At 44.5% G+C, this 24,939-nt stretch overlaps 1 protein-coding gene across 5 annotated transcripts in view; it reads right to left on the reverse strand.

Moving 5' to 3' along the window:
• Positions 1–24,939, reverse strand: part of gnas (GNAS complex locus) — a 68,154-nt gene that overhangs the window by 12,277 nt on the left and 30,938 nt on the right. For 3 of the 5 annotated variants that reach the window (XM_048254828.1, XM_048254827.1, XM_048254826.1), the window contains 3 exons: positions 5,128–5,182; positions 4,101–4,174; positions 3,064–3,122 (listed from right to left, as the gene is read on the reverse strand). In XM_048254828.1, the coding sequence (XP_048110785.1) occupies positions 3,064–3,122; positions 4,101–4,174; positions 5,128–5,182 (188 nt within the window). Of the gene's footprint in view, positions 1–3,063; positions 3,123–4,100; positions 4,175–4,259; positions 4,265–5,127; positions 5,183–12,304; positions 12,308–15,361; positions 15,366–24,939 lie in introns of those variants that run through there. The other 2 variants (XM_048254831.1, XM_048254830.1) reach the window with 2 other exon arrangements.

Consider the following 24,939-nt stretch of genomic DNA (forward strand, 5'->3'; position numbering starts at 1 on the left):
TTCGGATGTTTTTTGGCAATATGGCTGTTGGATAGTATAATTCAGATGTTTTTTTGGCAATATGGCTGTATATTTTGTCTTGGGAACCAGGAAGTGTTCAAATGCTAACGTTAAAAACTACAAGCCAACATTAAAAACTATAAGCTCCGCTACAAGTCCCACCCTTGCGCTTACAGTACGTGGACCTTATTTCAAATATTTCAAATTTCATTCCCACCAGAAGGGTTGTGACCAGGGATGGAAATCAGCACCCGCCACCTGCCAAAAGCGGGTGAATTTGTGTACTGGTGGGTAAATTTGATCAACTTACCAGCCACTGTGGTGGGTAAATAAACAGAGCTAGCATACCACAAATATACAGTCAGATCCGGTCAAATTTTCATAAGCATTGACGGTTAAACATAAGAAAGTGTCTGTAGGGATCATGTAACGTTACCAGCCTTTAAGAGTAAATCACGCTGATTTGAAGTTACCAGTGAGCCGCCACCCGCAGCATTGGCACTGGCGCAGCGCTGCACTTTCTGGCTGTTAAGAAACTGGCGCTATGCTTTCATGTGCCACTGCTACGCCTAGTTCAGGATGACTGCATACACACAGCCCAAACCCAGCAGGATCTGCATTATATCTTCACAGGCTAATATTCTCATGCCAATACTGCCCTAAGGCAAAAGACCTTAACTCACCAGAGTGTGAAACTGAGAAAAATGCCTTTAAAGTTATCTTAATGTCCTGACAATTGAGTAATAGTTATAATATTGTAATTTTCACATTTTGTAGTGTATACCTGTATTAATCCATCTACAAAAAAAATTTGAACTCAAATGTGACCTTTGACCCTTTTTTGGAAGTTACTGTATTCTGCCTTAGTATTGCCCACAAAATGACAATCGGTCATACTAAGGCAAAATACCTTAACACTGTGCTATAAAATAGAAGTTATGATAACAATGATAACTTTCACTTAAAATTTAAGCAATATTAACCCTATTGGACTCACTATGATAAAATGGCTTCACATTTATCAACATCATATGAAAATGATAGTTTTTTCATTTTTTTCTGTATTTCATACTCATACCACGCATACAGTCACTTCTGACAATTTTTTTTTTTACCAGTTGACATGTAGCCTTGTATTACGGGCTGTGATGTGAATTAAGATATCCTAGGTTACAAGCCATGCTCTAATGCACCGCTTGTTACTGAATATGTTGTTGACTTTAGGCTTTTAAGTTAGGCTAGGCGATCAAGATTAGCCCATCTTTAATGCACCAGCATGTCATTCCTTGATCTTGGCATAAGGCTACGTTTCAAAGCCATCAATCTAACAAAAAGCATGTAGGCTACTGTATACATGTAGGCTACTGTATACACTTTATTGAAGTTAGTGTGTGTCTGAGGTGATTTAATTGAATAATGCATAGCCTAGACATAACTCCAGCCGACAATACAACTTCTCGTTGATGGTCGGTCAGAAGGCAGCTTGCCGTAACTTCGCACCGTAACTTCAATCGAGTGTTCAGTAGCAGCGTGAAAGGAAGGCATAAAGCCGTATCTGATGTTACGGGCTTCTGCCAGTGTCCCTTGGGCTTTTTGAAGTTACAGCAAAAACATCATCTTATTTCTCCCAAAAAACAACCGAATTGAAACTTGATGTCTACATGATAAAACTTATGTTAATTGTCCTAATAATGACAAAAACTCATTTTCGCCAAAATTGAAGTTACGACCTTTTGTCTTAGTGTGGCAGAATAGTTCTCTTTTGAAGTGGCCTGCATAGCTAATATTTTAATCTGGCCCACTACACCTTCACGGAAAACTATATGACACGCTGCTATTTAGACCTGAGGCAGACATGCTGCTATTTAGACCTGAGGCACACAGACAGACACACATCTCCACACCCCCATTCGTCGTGGTGGAATAGCTCATGAACTCTTCACGTAACACAGTAAAACCCGTATATCAGAATAAACAGCAGACCTTACTGAACACAAAGGTGTGTAAAGCATTCTTCTGTACAATTAGCCGATCCAGAGTAATCAGGTTTTGAAATTATAGCAAATTTCTACATGGTCTCTAACTTTGGGCTTTTGTTCAATACATGATTTCATAAAAGGCCAAATACAAAATAAATGTTAAAAATATCACCTAGATAACTGTAAATATTAAAATTAGAGGATATACAGCTCATGGCTAAAAGCTTGTCAATGTAGCCTTATTGATTTATTTTCACAAAATGCTAAGCATCTTTTTAAGTTTCTTAAAGCTGTGCTTAAATTGTTCAATGCATGATTTCATAACAGGCCAAATAGAAAATAAATGCTGAAGTATAGTCTAGATATCTGTAAATTTTCAAATTAGATGACAGGACAGTATAGTTAGATCTAGTTGGATAGTTTGATAATAGGAAGCTCCAGAACTCACACAGACTTAAAAGAGCCACACCACTTGGCTCAGACACTATGGCATATGAATATGGCAAGACACTATGGCATATGAAGGACCCACCCCACCTTTATGGCAAGACACTATGGCATATGAAGGACCCACCCCACCTTTATGGCAAGACACTATGGCATATGAAGGACCCACCCCACCTTTATGACAAGACACTATGGCATATGAATGCTGTTCTGTTGCCCTTACTAGTTGCTGCGCTTGGAGGACGGGCCAATTATGAGTTTTGTCCAATATGGTGGATTTAGAGAAAAAATCATCACATTTGAATTGTATCGCAATAATGCCGATAACCATGATCATTTTGGTTACTATAATCATGATATCACATTTTCATACTGCATCTCTAGTGGCTGGTAAACAAGTTGAGTGGCTAATTTACTAATACTAATTTCCATCCCTGACACACACACACACACACACACACACACTCACACACACACACATATATACACATAGTGGCAAGTGGACCAAATATTTGTTGGTTGTGATCATTACACGCTCTCACTCGATGACTGTGTCCGCATTCAACAGATATTGATATTGTACCATTTAGTTTAACACACCCTCATTCACACATGCATGCACACACACACAGCTTACCATTGAAGCACTGAATCCACTTCCTGCGTTCATCCCTCTGACCTCCAACATCAAACATACTACAGGGGAGACAAGAGCACATAAGAGACCGGAACCATCCACACACACACACACACACACACACACACACACACACACACACACACACACACACACACACACACACACACACACACACACACACACACAATAACATACTACAGGGGAGACAAGAGCACATGAGAGACCGGAACCATCCACACACACACACACAATAACATACTACAGGGGAGACAAGAGCACATGAGAGACCGGAACCATCCACACACACACACACACAATAACATACTACAGGGGAGACAAGAGCACATGAGAGACCGGAACCATCCACACACACACACACACACACACACACACACACACTAGACACACTACCATAGCATAGGCATTGATTAACTCCCAATCATAGAGTGTACACGTCACACGTGGGGCAGCCGTGGCCTACTGGTTAGCACTTCGGACTTGTAACCGGAGGGTTGCCGGTTCGAACCCCGACCAGTAGGAACGGCTGAAGTGCCCTTGAGCAAGGCACCTAACTGCTCCCCGAGCGCCGCTGTTGTTGCAGGCAGCTCACTGCGCCGGGATTAGTATGTGCTTCACCTCACTGTGTGTTTCACTAATTCACGGATTGAGATAAATGCAGAGACCAAATTTCCCCTTGCGGGATCAAAAGAGTATATATACTTATACTATATACGTCTGTCCCCATACAGAAGGAAAGAGCAGGAGAGCTCACTGCAAATTGACCTTGTCCACTCACACACTCACTCACACACACTCACTTACACACACACCGTCACCTCACTCACTCACACGAGAAAGCTGGAAATTGACCTTGTCCACTCACTCACACGAGAAAGCTAGAGAATTCACTGGAAATGGACCTTGTCCATTCAGAGACAGAGACAGAGACACACACACACACACACACACACACACACACACACACACACACACACACACAGGAGGATGAAAGGAAGGAAAAAAAGAGAACTCACTGGAAATTGACCTTGTCCACTTGGAACCTTGTCTCAAAAATCCCAGATGTCAGAACTCTGCATCTCAAAAGGTCCTGACAGAGAAACAAACACACACGCACTGCATAACAAGAACCCACTTGACTTTGTGAAGGGCTGTGGTGTGTGTTTTGGGGTTACCTGGTCTGTGGTGTGTGTTTTGGGGTTACCTGGTCTGTAGAGGTGTGGTGTGTGTTTTGGGGTTACCAGGGGCCTATTGCACAAAACTAGGATAAGGGATTAAGCCGGGATATCTTGGTTATCCTGGCTCAATTTATCCGTGATCCAGTTGCACAAAAGCGGGATAGGGGGCAGCAGATATGTTATGGTATAACATGGCGAAGTTACCATGGCGATATATTCTGTGGAGCTAGCCTGCTCCATACCAGGCTAAGTTCCAGGATCTATTTAATCTCATCCCTTATCTCAGTCAGCAGTCACCACAAACGGAAACCAATAATTATTCCACTGCCCACTACACATTGTTATCACATATACCTAGACCCACTTTCATTATTTATTTTTTTTAGTATATTTTTTTGGCCTTTTTATGCCTTTAATGACAGGATAGTGGAGAGTGACAGGAAGTGAGTGGGAGAGAGAGCAGGGATGGGATCCGGAAAGGACCACGGGGCGGGAATCGAACCCGGGTCGCCGGCGTACGGTGCAGGTGCCCCAGCCAGTTGCGCCACAGCTGGGGCTGACCCACTGTCATTATTGAAATGTTTGTGATCATTAATTAACTTTTACATACTCGCCATTCCCGACCTGTCATGTGACAATGTGACGTCACGGGAGTACCTAACCATTTTGAGCGTAGTGGTCGCGGCAGTAGTTGCAATATTCTCCTGAACAGAGGTGTTGCTGTTTGTTGCTGGTTACCTGGTTTGTGGGGGTGTGTTTTGGGGTTACCTGGTCTGTGGGGGTGTGTTTTGGGGTTACCTGGTTTGTGGGGGTGTGTTTTGGGGTTACCTGGTCTGTAGAGGTGTGGTGTGTGCTTTGGGGTTACCTGGTCTGTGGGGGTGTAGTCACTCTGCTTGACGATGTCAATGCGGTCGAGGAAGCTGAGGAGAAGAGGACATAATTAGTGTGTGTGTGTGTGTGTGTGTGTGTGATGGTTAAAGCCTTCAAACCCAAGCTCGCTCATGTGTGTGTATCTGTGTCCAATCCATCAATCCATGCTCGCTCACATCAAAGTCAAAGTCAGCTTTATTGTCAATTTCTTCACATGTTCCAGACATACAAAGAGATCGAAATTACGTTTCTCACTATCCCACGGTGAAGACAAGACATATTTGACCAATTTTAAGTCCGCAGACAAACATAACATTCAAGTAAACAAAAAAGTAAGTAAATAAGTAAATAAGAGGGCACATATAATAATGAAAAAATAAGAGCAGCAAAATTTTGTCCAAATTGTGCATAGACAGTCAATAAAATACTAGTGCAAATACTGTAAAATACTATAAAATACTGTTTGACCTAAGTAATAAAGAAAGTGGCATAGTGGTGCAAGTTATGTAAGAGCAGCAGAAGTGTTGTGTTTTCAGGACAACAACACCAAGTTGTAAAGTGTGCAAGTGTTCAAGTGTGCAGGTGGAGAGTGCAGGCGGCCATTGTGGGTCCAATGTCCAGGATGTTATGTAGCTGAGGGTGGAGGGGGGGGAGGGTGGAGGGGGGAGAGAGGGAGAGAGTTCAGCATCCTTACAGCTTGGTGTATGAAGCTGTTGGTGAGTCTGGTAGTGCGGGAGCGCAGGCTTCTGTACCTCTTCCCAGAGGGCAGTAGATCAAACAGATTGTGAGCGGGTGACTTGCATCACTCACAATTTTGGTCGCCTTTATGGGTGAGGTGGGTGGTGTAAATGTCCTTCAGGGAGGGGGAGTGAAGCACCAATGATCCTTCCAGCTGTGTTCACTATGCGCCTGCAGGGCTTTCCTGTTGTATTCAGTGCAGCTTCCTCACCCCACACAGCGATACAGCTGGAGAGGATGCCTCAATGGTGCCTCGGGTAGAATGTGGTCATGATGGCTGGTGGAGCACTTGCTCGCCTGAGTTTTCGAGAGGAAGTACAGGCGGAGCTGAGCTCTTCGCCAGTGATGCAGTGTTGGTGGTCCAGGAGAGGTCTTCACTGATGTGCACCCCCAGGAATTTGGTGCTGCTCGCCTTTCCACCACAGCACCGCCGATGGTCAGTGGCAGGTGTTGGGTGTGACCTCTCCGAAGTCAACAACAATCTCTTTGGTCTTGCTGACGCTCAGCAGGAGGTTGTTGTCCCTGCACCACGTGGTCAGATGGTCGACCTCCAACCTGTATTGAGTCTCGCCGCCTTTTGGTGATGAGACCCACCAGAGTTGTGTCGCCAGCAAATTTCACTATGTGATTGTTGCTGTAGGTTGCAGTGCAGTCAGGCCAGCAGGGTGAAGAGCAGCGACTGAGCACGCCCAGGCCTTGGGGGCCCCTGTGCTCAGTGTGATGCTGCTTGAGGTATTGTTGCCAACACGCACTACTTGGGGCCCTGACAGAGGAAGTCCAGTAGCCAGTTGCAGAGGTAGGTACTGAGTCCCAGTTTGTCAAGTTTGCAGATGAGTTGTTGTGGTATTATGGTGTTGAATGCAGAACTGAAGTCTATAAACAGCAATCTCACATATGAGTCTCTTTTTCCAGGTGGGTGAGGGCTGGGTGGAGGGGCAGAGCAGATTGCATCCTCTGTAGACCGCTTGGCTCGGTATGCAAACTGGAAGGGTCCAGGGTGGGGGAGAATGGCTTTGATATGTGACATGACAAGCCGCCAAAGCACTTCATGATGATGGGTGTCAGTGCCACAGGGCGGTAGTCATTGAAGCAGGATGGAGCAGTTTTCTTCGCACAGGTATGATGGTGGCAGCTTTGAAACATGATGGGACGATGGTTTGCTTCAGGAAGTGTTAAAGATGTCTGTGAAGACATCCTTAAGCTCCCCTGGCGCAGTCCTTCAGCGCACGCCCTGGGATGTTGTCTGGACCTGTTGCCTTACGGGTGTTGATAGCAGCAAGTGTCCTCTTCACGCTGTCGGGCAGAGAGGCACAGGGGCTGCCTCATGTAGAGGGGATGGGTCTTCTGTGGGCAGGTGCTGTTTTGTGCTTCAAAGCCAGCAAAGAAGCGGTTCAGGTTGTTGAGCAGAGGGATGTTGCTCACAGCCTCCAGGCGCTGGCTTGTAGTCCGTGGGAGGGCCTGGAATGCCCTGCCATAGGCTTTGTGAGTTCCTGCTGTCTTTGAAGTGGGTGGTTATCTTGTGAGTGTATTCCTTTTTGCTTCCTTGATGCCACGGGACAGGTTGGCTCTCGCTGTTTTCATGCCAGCTTCATCCCCAGTTCTGTAGGCTTTGTCTCTGGCCCTCAGCAGCCTGAGGACATCCCCTGTCAGCCATGGCTTCCAGTTAGCCCGAAAGTGATGATGTCTTTTTGTGGGTCACATCATCGATGCACTTGGTGATGTAAGAGGTTACAGTGTCTGTATAATCCTCTATGTCTGTCCGGGTTGTTGTAAGTGGCTGCCTGCTTAAACATTTCCCAGTCTGTTGTGTCAAAGCAGTCTTGAAGAGCATCGAGGCTCCCCTCAGGCCACACTTTTACCTGCTTACTTAACCGGGTTTGTTCGCTTACCCTTTGTCTGTATGCGGGCATTAGCATAACAGTGATATGGTCTGAAAGTCCAATGGGGAGGGGGTGGCTTTGTATGCTCCTTTGTGTGTAGTGTAGACCAGGTCCAGGATGTTATCTCCTCTTGTTGGAAAATCAACATGCTGGTGTAGCTTTGGAAGTACAGTTTTTAGATCAGCATGGTTAAAATCTCCAGTGAAGATGGTGAAACCGCCTGGTGCCGCCTGTTGTTCACTGACAGCCTGGTACAGTTCACTAAGAGCCGCTGTTTTATCGCTGTTGTTGTTGGTAGGCGGGATGTATACTGCAACTAGCAGAATCGCAGTAATTTCCCCTTTGGCAGGTAAAAAGGTCGGCACTTTATGATCATAAACTCTGCCAGTGGTGAGCAGTGTTTGCATACTACTACAGTGTCCCGCACCATTCGGCCACGGATGTAAACACAGATTCCTCCTCCTCGTGATTTACCTCCCCTTTACAATGGCCCTGTCTGCTCGATAGCATGCTAGCTGCTCCAGTTGTACAGCAGAGTCCGGAATGTTGTCATTTAACCAAGTCTCAGTGAAGACTCAGCACACAGCAGTTACTTACTGTCCGTTAGCTGATCTCAGCAGTCGTGATGTGATCCATTTTGTTGTCCAGTGATCGACATTTGCCAGGAGAATGGATGGTATGGCTGGGCGAAGTTTAGCCGCAGCTAGCCTGGCCGGACGCCCTGGGCTTGCCCCTCTTCTGCTTCCTCGCGACACCGCTTCCGACGCTTTTTCCGGGGAGGAGTAGCAGGCGAGTCCCGTGTTGTTGCAGGCCGGAGTAGTCCGGAAGTTCCTTTAGCCGCCTCTGTTGCAAAGTCCAGAACGCTGCAAAACTTTGCTTTTGCAGATGTCGACAAAAAAACTGCCTGCTGTACTTGTAGTACGACGTGAGTAAGACAAGACGAAGCACGTAAAACTCCGGACAAACACTTTTAAACGAACAAAACAATCAGACGGTTGGGACAGAGAGGTCGGTTTGCGTGTCAATCGCTGGCCGCCATCTTGAAATGTGTGCACATGCACATGTGTGTGTGGGTGTGTGTGAGAGAGAAACACAGAGAGAGAGAGAGAAAGTGTGTGTGTGTGTGTGTATGTTGAGTCCCTGTGATGATATGCCCCCTATGGCTCTTAGCAGCATAGACCCCTCATCATCGTTAATTAGTGTTCATCTTGCAAGCAAGGAATGGTGCTTTTATTGTGGTGATCATGTATATTTTGGGGTTAGTTTCTTCCTTCAACATTTTCAGCCAAAGTGTAATGAATTGTTGTCTGATTAAAGGGATACTCCACCATTTGGGGAAATGCACTCGTTTTCCACCTCCCCTTGAGTTAAACTGTTGAGTTTTCATCCAGCTGTTCTCGGAGTCTGACAGTAACACTTTTAGCTCCAGCTCATTGAATCAGATTAGACCGTTAGGAGAGATGAACTGGGAAAAGGTAAAACTCAATAGTTTAACTCAAGGGGAGGTGGAAAACGAGTGCATTTCCCCAAATGGTGGAATATCCCTTTAAGATGTCCTACTGGCAGTGTGCCCAGGTCATTGAATTTCCCCTTGGGGATCAGGTAAGTAAGTAAGCAAGCAAGCAAGCAAGTAAGTATGTATGGTATGGTATGGTATGGTCTGTATGTATGTATGTATGTATGTTATGTATGTTATGTATGTATGTTATGTATGTTATGTATGTATGTATGTATGTATGTATGTTATGTATGTATGTTATGTATGTTATGTATGTTATGTATGTATGTTATGTTATGTTATGTATGTATGTATGTATCTGAACTGATTGGTTTAATGAAATATAAATGCCGTCTTTTCTCCGTTCGGGAGAATTAAAGTGACACGATCATCGTAGGGGGGCTACTGTTAGGTCTGCTCTTGTGTTGGCATGCACTAAATATTTATCTTTGTCTGTGTTAAATATTTGTTTGTGTTGGCATGCAGTAAATATTTATCTTTGTGTTAAATGTTTGCTTGTGTTGGCATGCAGTAAATATTTGGGGCAGCCGTGGCCCACTAGTTAGCACTCTGGATTTGTAACCGGAGGGTTGCCGGTTCGAGCCCTGACCAGTGGGCCACGGCTGAAGTGCCCTTGAGCAAGGCACCTAACCCCTCACTGCCCTCGAAAGGCTGTTGTAGCAGGCAGCTCACTGGGCGCCGATTAGTGTGTGCTTCACCTCACTGTGTGTTCACTGTGTGCTGTGTGTGTTTCACTAATTCACGGTTTGGGTTAAATGCAGATACCAAATTTCCCTCACGGGATCAAAAGAGTATATATACTTAATACTTATGTATCTTTGTCTGTGTTAAATGTTTGTTTGTGTTGGCATGCAGTAAATATTTATCTTTGTGTTAAATGTTTGTATGTCTTGGCAATAAAGTAAATATTTATCTTTGTCTGTGTCAAATGTTTGATTGCTACATTTTCCTCACATCTGGTGCAACAGAATGTCGGATTGGGATTATGGACTTGGTAAATAAAACAGACCGTGTGTGCGTGTGTGTGTCCTCTTAACCTGTTGTCCGTGTGTGTGTGTGTGTGGGTGTCCTCTTAGCCTGATGTCCATCCGTCCGTGTGTGTGTGTGTCCTCTTAACCTGTTGTCCGTGTGTTTGTAACCCAGTGTCTAACCCTAACCCTACCACTGTGTCTAACCCTAACCCTACCCTACTACAGTATCTATGTTAGCAGTAGCGGCTACCCTACTACAGTGTCTATGTTAGCAGTAGCGGCTACCCTACTACAGTATCTATGTTAGCAGTAGCGGCTACCCTACTACAGTGTCTATGTTAGTTAGCAGTAGCGGCTACCCTACTACAGTGTCTATGTTAGCAGTAGCGGCTACCCTACTACAGTGTCTATGTTAGTTAGCAGTAGCGGCTACCCTACTACGGTGTCTATGTTAGCTAGCAGTAGCGGCTACCCTACTACAGTGTCTATGTTAGCTAGCAGTAGCGGCTACCCTACTACAATGTCTATGTTAGTTAGCAGTAGCGGCTACCCTACTACAGTGTCTATGTTAGCAGTAGCGGCTACCCTACTACAGTGTCTATGTTAGCAGTAGCGGCTACCCTACTACAGTGTCTATGTTAGTTAGCAGTAGCTGAGCTGGACTGCTGAAGGCTGGGCTTAGGGTGCAGTACCATCAGTGGCCAGCAGAGGGGGAATTACAGACCCAACAGGGAGTGAGTCAGCGCCCATGAGCCACACTACACACACACTGAGCCACACTACACACACACACTATACCACACTACACACACACACACACACACACACACACCGTAGGCAGTTGCTGGAAAGACACCATCGATTTTGCCCCACTCTCGTTTCCTCACCTCTCTGATCGTCTTCATTTTCATGTAAATCGAGTGCCGTCTTCCGCGCTTTTACCGTCTATGTTTACGATGCGCTCAGGTTCCGCGTTATCCTCCTGATTTACGGTTCTTGTACTGTCTATGATTATGGTGCGCTGAGGTTCCGCGTTATCCTCCTGATTTACGGTTCTTGTACTGTCTATGTTTAGGGTGCGCTGAGGTTCCACGTTATCCTCATGATTTACGGTTCTTGTACTGTCTATGTTTACAGTGCGTTTAGGTTCCATGTTATCCTCCTGACTTACGGTTCTTGTACTGTCTATGTTCACAGTGCGTTCGGGTTCAGGTTTTTTTTATGTCATATATGTTAAGTGCCTGAAATGTCTGATGCCGTCTGTGTCAAATGTCTGAGGCGTCTGAAATATGTATGTGTGTATGTGCCACCCTGTGCCTGTGACCATGTATGTGCCACCCTGTGCTGTATGTGTGTATTTGCCACCCTGTGCCTGTGACCATGTATGTGCCACCCTGTGCTGTATGTGTGTATGTGCCACCCTGTGCTGTATGTGTGTATGTGCCACCCTGTGCTGTATGTGTGTATGTGCCACCCTGTGCCTGTGACCATGTACGATGAAAACGTAGGAAACTGAAAAAGAATTTCCCTATAAGGGGACAACTAATAAACTAACTAGTAACTAGTGTGTGTGTATGTGTGTGGTGTGTGTGTGTGTGTGTGTGTGTACAGTGGGCATCGCTTTCAAATGACCACTTCATTCGCCAAGATTACGCCGGAAGCGGAAGCGGAAGCTTTAGTACCACTTTCAGCCACTGTGCCGCTTCTACCACTGTACATCGGCCTGCCTGGCGGTCCCTTCTGAAAAAGCAGAATCTACCATTAAATATAATTGTTTTAGAGTAATCCCAGCCTACAAATTCAACAACAAAATAAATCATGCGTGAATTAAACATTGCCTCGATTAGGCTACTTGATATGGCTTAAGGCTTGACTACACGGTGGTAAATCTAAAATCGAAATCAAATTTGCTGTCTACATTATTGTCAGTGTTGGGGTTAACGCAACCACGCAAATCAAAACAGTGGTGTGATAATTGAGCCAGTAGAGAAATAACTGTTCAGAATTAATCTGTAGCCTTGGGTAGGCTTCTGCAGAAAACAATGTTGTTGCTTCATTTAATACTATCTGGCGAATTTTTTAACAGGCTACTTAATAGAGGCTTAGACAACTATGACCCTACTTCTTGACTGCAATGTAGTCAATTGACTGCTTGACATGTCATTTTTATTTTTCTATACAATAAACAAATACATCTGCTTTATGCCGCAGAATTACATTAATTTGAACTTACATAGTCCAATAGCATCGCTCCACCACGCTAGTGTTTCCCAAAACCATAGTAGCAACGAACGCTCGCGAACCACTATCGTAGAAGTTGTGTAGTTACAACTACACCTCTCTAACCTGTGGTAGAATGCTAGAAGCATAGTTCCAGGGATATTCATGTCAAAGACATCACTGACGCCAGTTATTTGTTTGCAAATTAATAATTATAAATATATTTAGGTTTCTAATTGATATTTACACTTCTAACCACCATACATCCATATTTTAAAATGCCCAAGGCAGAAAATACATAAATTAAAAGTCAATTTGCAGCCATGTGCACGTAAGTAAAAAAGTCACACACTTGCAGATAATAACAAGGTGGTGCGCGACTTTTTTTGACGAAGTCAGCTGAGAATATGTAGCCTTTGATATTCATGGAGGGGGGTCCTTGTTAGTTTACGCAAAACCAAGCCAAGAAGATTGATTCTGATTTTGATAATATGATCTGCACAAAAGATAAACTTAGGTAAACAACGATGTCAATATTGTTGTCAACGCCTTAACCCAGATTCAACTCTTGGACAGGGGACTAGTAACTGCTGTGCAACGGTGACTGTCATCTGCCGCCTTAACGCACGCGCCACAGAAGTATGTGCAGGTGCCCGCTCATCGCGGCTACTAAATGTCATTAACCACCTTAGTCCAGACTACTGAAGTTTGAAACTATCATGGTCCAAACTTTTTAGTACTATGTGGCACGATAGTTTTGGGAAACAGTCAGAATTTACATGTTGGTTAGTTGAACGATGCATCCAGTTAGTAAAAGCTAACCTCCGAAGTTGTATCGGAAACGCCTCAGATTAGCTTGTAGGCCATTAGCAATCTGTTTATTTTATTTTATGAAGCCTACACAGTATATCACATGCCACATTCTCACTTTCAATAGACAGATGCAATAGCAATTGATCAAGTATTGAGTATAAAGCAATTAAGATAGTACCCTATACAAAAAGTACTTCATACTATCATAAAAATTCGTTCAAACGAATCGCATTTTGCAACTTGACAAAACACTGGATTAAATATCGTAGGCACAGGAGAAAACTTGTACATCCATTGGCCTGTGGGGAGATCACATGCCAGTTGCCTCTCCCTTCAGTATGACTTGTTCGGCTGTGAGCTTGTTTCGCCAAAAAAAAAAACTATTGCAGATATTTGCATCTTTGTTCATGGGTTTGGCCTCACAGCAGAGGCTTAGACAACTATGACCCACGTTTTGGTTTCATAATTTGCACTACTTATTGACTGCAATGTAGTCAATTGACTGCTTGACAGGTTATTTTTATTTTTCTGTACAATACACAAATACATCTGCTTTATGCCGAAGAATTATGCACTTGGATAGCCTATAGAACGGGCACATTTTGGAGAGAACGCACGCAAGAATCTGTAGGCTATTTGTGGCTGGTTACCAGCAAACAATGTTTAATGCATTAACTCAAGACGTCAAACATTTTCTAAACAATACAAACAGAAAGGATGCAGCAGGCAGCAAATGTAGAAGAGTCATTTCGAGTGGAAGAACAAAATGCTGAATGAAGCCCAAATTTATGAAGGCATATCTGGCAAGTTGTTATCTTTTTGAAGACGTGAAATGGTTGGGCTATAGGCCTAGTTTGCAAGAAGGAGACATAAAGCGTGAGCATGCCACACCATCCACAGCTGTGGTAGTGGGGTAGGAGGATTACTGTTACGCAGGATTTATATAAAATTTTTTTCAACAGAAGGCCCGCCTCAATGCAGGCTTGTGGTTTCCGCAGCCTACAGTAAGTAGGTCTAGTGAGTCAGGAGTCCCTCTAGACTTCTTTTTTTCAGCTATCTCAGAGGTGGAAAGTTGCATTCGCTAGGCAGGGCCGGTTAACAATTCATAGACCCTTGGGAACAATGTCTGATGGCCCCTGCCCCCAGCCAACGCGGAATCGGGCGGTCAGTTAATAGGCCTATCGCGGAAGATTTGTATTGCCATTTAAGGACGAGCGATCTGTGAAGCCAAGCCTCACCAAGTAGCCCGCTTGTTTACAACTAACATTACATTTAATTAAACTGCTTATAGGCTATGCCAAATAGTTTCAACATTTTGAATATCAGTGTCAGGTGAATTAGGAAATGCCTTATGGCTGAAAGCTGCTTGGGATCCCCCCCTGTCAAGCAATAACCATACAAAAGTTAAAAAAACAGATGACATGATATCACTGACATAATGCGCAAATAATATAGCCTAGATATTCCAATATATTCAATACATGTGTTTATTTTAGAGGGATATTCGAACGCCATTTTTGAGCAATTTTGACAGCCCTAGTCCACTGTAGGCCACGCCAATCGCCTATTAACACCTTCCACTAACCCCGGTGAGTGGGGGTCGCTATAACGCGCGGTGAAATAGCACCATTGAGTAGCCTATCTTGAAATAGCCTTAAAATCGCTCCGTGTTGTGTGCCTTCTGGTTTCTCCACCTACTGGTTTCCTTTTGCGCGTGCATGCGCTGCAGCAGTTGTCAGACATTCACAAACAAGTTGTTTTAGGTGGTTTGAAGTCGCTTTTCCACATCCTGCAGCCGCCACATTACAACCCATCGGACAAAAAGACATGTAAAAATATATGTTTTGAAAACTAGCATTAAACTGGATTCGATCCGCAAAAGCAACACACGCTGACTCTCTCCATCCTGATTCCCTACTCTTTGAGCCAACTAATATGTTAATGCTTAATCAATTAACTATTGTAGGCTACCATTAATTAATAATGTAGGCAACACCCAGGTAATATGTTGTCCAGGCTATTTGAAACAAGGGGTTGCTCTCATCTACAACAACTGGTTACGTTGGGCTGCTACAGTCGCCAGTGCACTGTGCACAGTAGGCCTATGCTACTCTTTTGTGGTTGATCAACTAAAAATAAAAGATGTATTTGGTGATGACGCTATTGTAGGCCTAGTAGACCTAAATTCTGAGAAATTAAATGGTACGAGAACGATCTACATAGCTTAACCAGACCGCTGATGTCTTCAAGGGTTGAATGAAGGGAGTTTGCAAAAAAATTAGTGTATTTTTCAAGTCAATAAACATTCTTAATTTTGAATGTCTTTGTCAGGGAACATCTGACTTTAAAAAACCATAGGCCTGGTAGTCGCCAGACAAGGAGTTATAAGATAAAGGCAATACCAATGCTTCTTTGCCCTGGCGATAAAGCTGTCTGCGTGTTGTAGGCTAGATTTGGCGGGAGTTCTTTCTATCTGCTTACTTTTGTGAGAGTTCGCACCACCTAGGCTATGTTATAGACGCTCTATGAGGTACCAGTGTTTAGCTGTGTCACAAAAACAATAAGCTTTGTCAGACTACTTTTAAAATGATATTCAGGGCTATATACATTTTAAACATTCGGGGACTGAAGACCGGACAAAGCCTTTAAGCTTAATTCTTCAGGTGGGAAGTGTCAGGAATTTTCATAATGAGACGCTCTCATTGGTGGTTAGTATATGAAGTAGGGAATTGACAGCAACATATCCAATCACATTATGAGAGATGCTGAATTTAACATCAACTGGCGATGTTTGATTTTAAATTAATGTAAATTTAGCCGACTGTAAGCTGGCACACGTGGTGCTCGATGTTTTCAGTGGTGCCGAGAGACGGACATCCACGTATCGGCGCCCTATGACAAGCGTGATCTCATGGGTTGCATCCATTACAAAACAAACATGCAATGTGAACGTGGGATTTGGAAGAGCACTAAATGAATAAATAAATGAATAAATGCTCTACTGAATAAGCACTAAGTCAAGCCTTTAAATGAAAACACTTTAATAATCAAAGAAATAAACGCTAATGAAGTAAACTTGTGACCATCAAAATCGTTTATCGCCTGTAACTCCTTGATAACAGGACGAACAGGAAGGCATTTGGCTGAGCAACGGAGGTTAATATGCTCTATATTTTGTCCAAATGATGTCTGTCTATCATCGCTGTACTTTCGAGAATACCAGAATGTTTAATTTGTCCTCATGTTTCTTCTACAGCTGCAAACGGATTCACTCGCAGTTAACCAAATATTTCTTTATTAGGGCAGGGCAGGCATATTTCTGGCTATTAAATTATTTCTAAACCAGTCTGCTAAAGTTTGTAGTTAAGTCTGTGTAGGGTTTTTCAGGCTCCATTTCTTTTTACGAGACACCCTGCTCACTTGAGCCATCTACCGGTTGTTTGGGTTGTTGCAGCGTCACACTGGGAAAATACAAATTAAAGTCCACGCGCGGACCGCGAGTGAAGCTGGCCAAGTCGAAGCACTGCCCACTGTATATGTGTCCATATGTGTCCCTAAGGGGACAACTAATAAACTAACTAGTAACTAGTGTGTGTGTGTGTGTGTGTGTGTGTGTGTCCCTATTGGGACAACTAATAAACGAACTAACTAACTAACTAACTAACTAACTAACTAACTAGTCGGGGTTCCTTTAAAATACTATAGTGTAGCCAGTGAGAGTGAGTGAGTGAGTGAGTGAGTGTGTGTGTGTGTGTGTGTGTGTGTGTGGGTAGGTGGTGTAGGTGGTGTGTGTGTGTGTGTGTGTGCATGTATGTGTGTGTGTGTGTGTAACTTTATGAGTTTCTCTCTGACCCTGTATCAACTAAATCACTGCTGAGGTGTGTGTGTGTATGTGTGTGACTGAGATGATACCGGTTGGTGGGTCATTGTATTGTGACTGGCTGGTTGGGCTATACATGGTTTTACAGACACACACACACACACACACACACACACACACACACACACACACACACAGTGGGGACGGAGAAGGGAATGTCTCATAGAAGGTTGAAAAGTGACAGAAGGGTTGCAGGTCAGACACAGTATGCAGTAATACACCTCACACACACACACACTGCTATACCTCACTCTCTCACACACACACACACACACACACACACACACACACACAGTACTATACCTCACTCTCTCACACACACACACACACACAGTACTATACCTCACCTCTCACACACACACACACACACAGTACTATACCTCACTCTCTCACACACACACACACACACAGTACTATACCTCACTCTCACACACACAGTACCTCACACACACACACACACAGTACTACACCTCATACGCACACACACACACAGTACTATACCTCACTCTCTCACACACACACACTACTATACCTCACTCTCTCCACACACACACACACACAGTACTATACCTCACTCTCTCACACACACAGTACTATACCTCACTCTCACACACACACACAGTACTATACCTCACTCTCTCACACACACACAGTACTATACCTCACTCTCACACACACAGTACCTCACACACACACACACACACACAGTACTACACCTCATACGCACACACACACACACAGTACTATACCTCACTCTCTCACACACACACTACTATACCTCACTCTCACACACACACACAGTACTATACCTCACTCTCACACACACAGTACCTCACACACACACACAGTACTACACCTCATACGCACACACACACACACAGTACTATACCTCACTCTCACACACACACACACACACACACACACAGTACTACACCTCATACGCACACACACACACACACACACACACAGTACTACACCTTACACACACACACACAGTAATCCAAGCTAATACACACACACACAGTGCCTACACCTCATAATAATAATAACACACCAACAACATCCAAACAACAATACGAATTATAGAAACAGTCCCTATTTATAGAGATGTGCCAATAATAGTGCTGCAGACCAAATAATATCTTCTCTCCTCTCTCCTCCTCTCATCTGATCTTCTCTCCTCTCTCCTCTCCTCTCCTCTCATCTCTTCTCCTCTCATCTCCTCATCTCTCCTCTCTCATCTCCTTGGCATGGGTAACAGTTATCTTTCGCACTGGTGGTACTGTCACTATTCCCAGTGCATTATGGGTAACAAGTTTACCTTTTCCAGAGTCAGAGGGCTGATTCATACTGATACTGATGATCAGTCAAACACGAGAACAGCCGCATTCACACACACACACACACACTCTACTACACCTCACACACACACAAACAAACACGAGAACAGCCACATTCACACACACACACACACACACACACTCTACTACACTTCACACACACACAAACGCGGGAACAGCCACATTCACACACACACACTCTCTTACACCTCACACACACACAAACAAACGCGGGAACAGCCGCATTCACACAAACACACACTCTACTACACCTCACACACACACTACAAACAAGCGGGAACAGCGCATTCCACACACACACACACACACACACACACACACTACTACACCTCACACACACACAAACAAACGCGGGAACAGCCGCATTCACACACACACACACTCTACTACACCTCACACACACACAAACAAATGCGGGAACAGCCACATTCACACACACACACACACACACACTCTACTACACCTCACACACACACAAACAAACGCGGGAACAGCCGCATTCACACACACACACACTCTACTACACCTCACACACACACAAACAAACGCGGGAACAGCCACATTCACACACACACACACACACACACACACACACACACACACACACAATCCCCCAGCATGCATCACACTAAGACAGATCTGCGCAGTCCAGCATGAAATCAAACTAACCCAATAGGCTTGTTTGAGATCAACTGTGTCTAACTTTGTCTGGCTTTCTACGTCAACGTGATCTTCAGAGGCTAGCCGGGAGGAGCTACAACAGAGGGCAGCTCATCCCAGACAGACAGGCTACAGTCTGCCTGACGTGACTAGCGGGAGATATCGCGGAATTTCGTTTGCAATAAATACAGCATAACTTTCATTCTTACTCATTCAAATGAGCATGATGACTGACAAAATAAATTCTTATGATGTAGTTTAAATATACCACTGTTGTCATACAGTTAACAGGCCTGCATTGTAGCACATCAATTCAATATCAAGTGTTTTCCCTATATGTGTGTCTATCTATTTAACCAACAGCAGAAAATAACAGAATATCCAAACATTTTCAGTAGGCTAGCCTACCATTGTTGCAGAAATCACATATAAGAAGGTATCCCTTCGATTTCGGTTCATTTTCACATATTCCAACATAAGGAAGCCGCATGAGACACCCGTCAAAATCGCCATGAGGAGATTCCTCCCAAATGGCCCTATCACGTCTTTGAACTGACTTCATGAGGGCGTGTTTTTAAGCTTGTGCAGATCGTGGAAGGCAACTGCAAGATCTGTCTGCAGGCTAAGACTCCCGCGATATTATATGGTCATGTGACATGGTGGTAAGATCCTCCCTGGCTGACAGAAGTCGGACAGGATTTCTAACCAGCAAGCATTGCGTCCATCCCAGTATGCATTGTGTTCAACCCAGCATGCATCACATCAAGTCAGATCTGCATGAAGTCGAACAAGCCTTATGTCACTATTTCTAGTGCATCATGGGTAGCACTAGTAAAAGTGTATTATGGGTAATGCCTTTTATTATTACCAGAGCAGTTAGCCATTTCAGCTCATCAGTTTCATCGCACGCCCTGTTCGTTTGTTTATCCATTTAGCATAGTTAGCGTCCATCAGGGAGGCTATTAGCTAGGAAGCAGGTAGTCCAAACACACATTAACAGCTTGAAGACAACAGTTAATCAATTTTAAACTGTTAACGGATCTTAAACAGTTAATCAATCTTATCAAATCAATCAAAACAAATCAACTGACATTACAGAACAACTCTGAACAAAGGCAGAGAGAGAGAGAGAGAGAGAGAGAGAGAGAGAGAGAGAGAGAGAGAGACAGCGATAGATATATAGAGAGAGACAGAGAGAGAGAGAGGGAGAGAGAGACAGAGAGGGAGAGAGACAGAGAGAGAGAGAGGGAGAGAGAGACAGAGAGAGAGACAGAGAGAGAGAAAGAGAGAGAAAGGGAGAGAGAGAGAGAGAGAGAGAGAGAGAGACACAGAGAGAGAAAGGGGAAAATAAGTAAAGGCTCTGTGTGCAAAGTCTTGCAGTGGAAGCAGGTAGACACAGAAAACCTGCCAGAAGAGGACAGAGCAGGTGGTCACTGCCGGGATGGTGTGTGTGAGGTGTAGTGTGTGTGTGTGTATGACAGAGAGAGAGAAGAGCAGTGTGTGTGTGTGTATGACAGAGAGAGAGAGGAGAGCAGTGTGTGTGTGTGTGTGTGTGTGTGTGTGTGTGTGTATATGACAGAGATAGAGGAGAGCAGTGTGTGTGTGTGTGTGTGTATATGACAGAGAGATAGAGGAGAGCAGTGTGTGTGTGTGTGTGTGTGTGTGTGTGTGTGTGTCTGTCTGACATTACAGAGCAACGCCAAAAATAGCTCCCTGGCGCCCTGGCCTCCAGCATGGTTGTCATGGCGACAGAACCACAGGCGCTATTAATAGACTGATCCTGTGTGACTGGAGAGGGGCCAGAGAGAGAGAGAGAGAGGGAGGGAGGGAGGAAAGTGCGCGTGGCAGTGAGGGAGAGAGAGAGAGAGGAGGGAGGGAGAGAGAGAGAGAAAGAGGGGGGGGAGGGAGAGAGGTGGAGCAGTGAGGAGAGAGAGAGAGGGAGGGGAGAGGAGAGAGAGAGAGGAGGGAGGGAGGGAGGAAAGTGCGCGTGGCAGTGAGGGAGAGAGAGAGAGGAGGGAGGGAGAGAGAGAGAGAGAGAGGAGGGAGGGAGAGAGAGAGAGAGGTGGAGGAGGGAGAGAGAGAGAGAGAGGGGGGAGGGAGAGAGAGAGAGAGAGAAAGTGAGAAACAGAAACAGAGAGAGAGAGACAGACAGAGAAGAGGAGAAAGAACAGAGAAATGGGAGGAAGAAAGGAGGGAGAGAAAGAGAGAGGAGGGAGAGAAAGAGAACGGAGGGAGGGAGGGAGGGAGAGAGAGAGGAGGGAGGGAGGGAGAGAGAGAGGGAGAGAGGAGGGAGGGAGAGAGAGCTGGGAAAAAGTGTCTCGAGCTGACTGAAAGAAGAAGAGAATAAACACACACACACACACACAGTTTGACACATTCACACTCTCACAGCTACACACACACACACACAGTTTGACACAGTTTGACACATTCACAGCTACACTACACACACACACACACAGTTTGACACATATTCACACTCTCACAGCTACACACACACACACACACACAGTTTGACACATATTCACACTCTCACAGCTACACACACACACACACACACACACACACACAGTTTGACACATATTCACACTCTCACAGCTACACACACACACACACAGTTTGCCCGGTATATTCACACTCTCACAGCTACACACACACACACACACACACACAGTTTGACACATATTCACACTCTCACAGCTACACACACACACACACACACACACAGTTTGACACATATTCACACTCTCACAGCTACACACACACACACACACAGTTTGACACATATTCACACTCTCACAGCTACACACACACACACCACAGAAATAACTCAATATATTTAACCTCCTATTTGATATATTTAACCTCCTGTTTAAAGCCGCATCCACCCAAATCTACACCCACCTATAGAACAACTTCACCTTCATCTAAAGTCAACTATATTCTACCAACTCTACACACATCTATAGTAGGGGTGGCCGATATCTCCATAATTGAAATATATTGAGATATTTCTTAAACATGAAATGGATTTTGACATATCGTATATATTAATATAATGTTGATATTTAATACTGATTTGGCCACTTTGCTTGTTTGCCTTCTCTGTGCTGTGCTGGCTCCGCCTCCTTGCGTGTGTTGCCCCGCCCCTTGTGTGTTGTCTCATTCAACCAGCCGGAGGCTACAGAACTCTAAAAAAAAAAAAAAAGGACAACTGGCTCCATTATATGGAGATACTTCGGTTTTAAGGCATCGGACGAACAGCAGACAGATGTCTACTGCCGTGAATGCCGAAAGTTGGTGCCAACCAAAGCTTCTAGCACCACCACCCTTTTCCACCATTTACAGACAAGGCACAAGCTTGCCTACTCACTCACACATTACAAACACTACACAGATCACACTCCACAAAACTTTAACGCAGAGTGTAGAATATGAAAGAAAGAGCGCACGTGGCTTTATGCTAAAAACACTTGATCCAGTTTACCGAGTCGCTATTACTTTTCGAGAAATTAATGCAAAGATGAGCTTGAGTTGAGTTGTTTTATATTTGAATGAAAAGAAGGCAATATGTATTATTTCTTTTATTTTACAGTTAAATTATTATTATTTATGTAATCAGGGATTTTTTTTATCTTAAATGTCGCAGAAGCACTTTGTTCCTATATGCACTGCCTACCTTGAGTTGAGTTTTTTTTTTTTTTTTTGAATGAAAAGGAGGCAATGTGTATTATTTCTTCCTTTGTTTTACAGTTATTTTATTATTTTTGTATACAGGGATTGTTTTTTAAATGTTGCAGAAGCACTTTTGTTCCTACATGGACTGCCTACCTCTTTGCACTTCAATAAAAAAAAGACCTTGTGGAATTTGGAATATTTGTTTTTGCAGTAGTTTTTGGGGGTTATTTTTCCTGTAAAGATATCGTATATCGAGATATAGCAAAATATAGAGATATATTTTTTTCTCCACATCTCCTAGCCCTAATCTATAGCCAACTTTACACAAACTTTACATTTTACCAACTCTACATCAACTTAAGCCAGCTTTACACAAACGTTACATTCTCCCAACTCTACATCAACGTAAGCCAACTTTACATTCTCCCAACTCTACATCAACGTAAGCCAACTTTACATTCTCCCAACTCTACATCAACGTAAGCCAACTTTACATTCTACCAACTCTACATCAACGTAAGCCAACTCTACACAAACGTTACATTCTACCAACTCTACATCAACTTAAGCCAACTTACACAATTGTTACATTCTACCAACGCTACATCAACGTAAGCCAACGCTGCTGGCTCTGTGCCATTAACTCTCCTTCTGTAGTGGTCAGTTGAAATGAGCTTTCTACTCTACTAACAAGCAGCTTTTAGTGCCACACAAATCTCTCTCTCGCTCTCTCTCTTTCTCTCTGTCTCCCTCCCTTTCACTCCTCCCTGCTCTCTCACTCCTCCCTCTCTTTCCCTCTCTCTTTCACTCCTCCCTGCTCCCTCTCTCTCTGTCTCTCTTTCACTCCTCTCTCTCTCTCTCTCTCTCTCTCTCTCTCTCCCTCCCTCTCTCCTCCCTCTCTCCCTCCCTGGTCTCTCTTTCACTTCCCTCTCTCTCTCGCTCTCCCTCCCTCTCTCTATCTATCTATCGCTCCCTCCTACTTTCTCTCTCTCTCTCTCATCGCTCTATCGTTCCCTCCTGCTCTCTCTTCATGTTTCTGTCCTCAGCCCCCCCCCACCCATGCGATGACTCAGTTCCAGCCATTTGCTGTCCCTGTGGAGACTGCATCAGCATTAGAGAGGAGCTCAGTGCGCGCGCACACGCACACACACACACACACGCACACACACACACACACACACACAGAGGGAGGAGGAGTCAGTGCACACACACACACACACACACACACATAGAGGGAGGAGGAGTCAGTGCACACACACACACACACACACACACAAACACACACATAGAGGGAGGAGGAGTCAGTGCACACACACACACACACACACACATAGAGGGAGGAGGAGTCAGTGCACACACACACACACACACACACACACACACACACACACACACACACACACACACACACATAGAGGGAGGAGGAGTCAGTGCGCACACACACACACACACACACACACACACACACACATATAAAAACAGAGTGAGATGGTGGAGCAAAAAGAGAAGCATCAAATGTGTGGCTGCATGAGTAAAGCAGCGTCAACAGCCATGCTAGCATTTCCCAGAGAGCAGTGCTACATTTCCTCTTGTGGCTGCATGAGTAAAGCAGCGTCAACAGCCATGCTAGCATTTCCCAGAGAGCAGTGCTACATTTCCTCTTGTGTGGCTGCATGAGTAAAGCAGCGTCAACAGCCATGCTAGCATTTCCCAGAGAGCAGTGCTACATTTCCTCTTGTGTGGCTGCATGAGTAAAGCAGCGTCAACAGCCATGCTAGTATTTCCCAGAGAGCAGTGCTACATTTCCTCTTGATGACGGCTGCGCATGAGTAAAACGGCGTCAACAGCCATGCTAGCATTTCCCAGAGCAGTGCTACATTTCCCTCTTGTGTGGCTGCATGAGTAAAGCAGCGTCAACAGCCATGCTAGTACTTCCCCAGAGAGCAGTGCTACATTTTCTCTCTTGTGGCTGCATGAGTAAAACGGCGTCGAAAACAGCCATGCTAGTTACTTCAGAGAGCAGTGCTACATTTCCTCTTAGCATTGGCTGCATGGGTAAAACCAGTGTCAACAACCGTGCTAGCATT

The sequence above is a fragment of the Alosa alosa genome, chromosome 10 (assembly GCF_017589495.1).
Source record: "Alosa alosa isolate M-15738 ecotype Scorff River chromosome 10, AALO_Geno_1.1, whole genome shotgun sequence".
Classification (NCBI taxonomy): Eukaryota; Metazoa; Chordata; class Actinopteri; order Clupeiformes; family Clupeidae; genus Alosa; species Alosa alosa.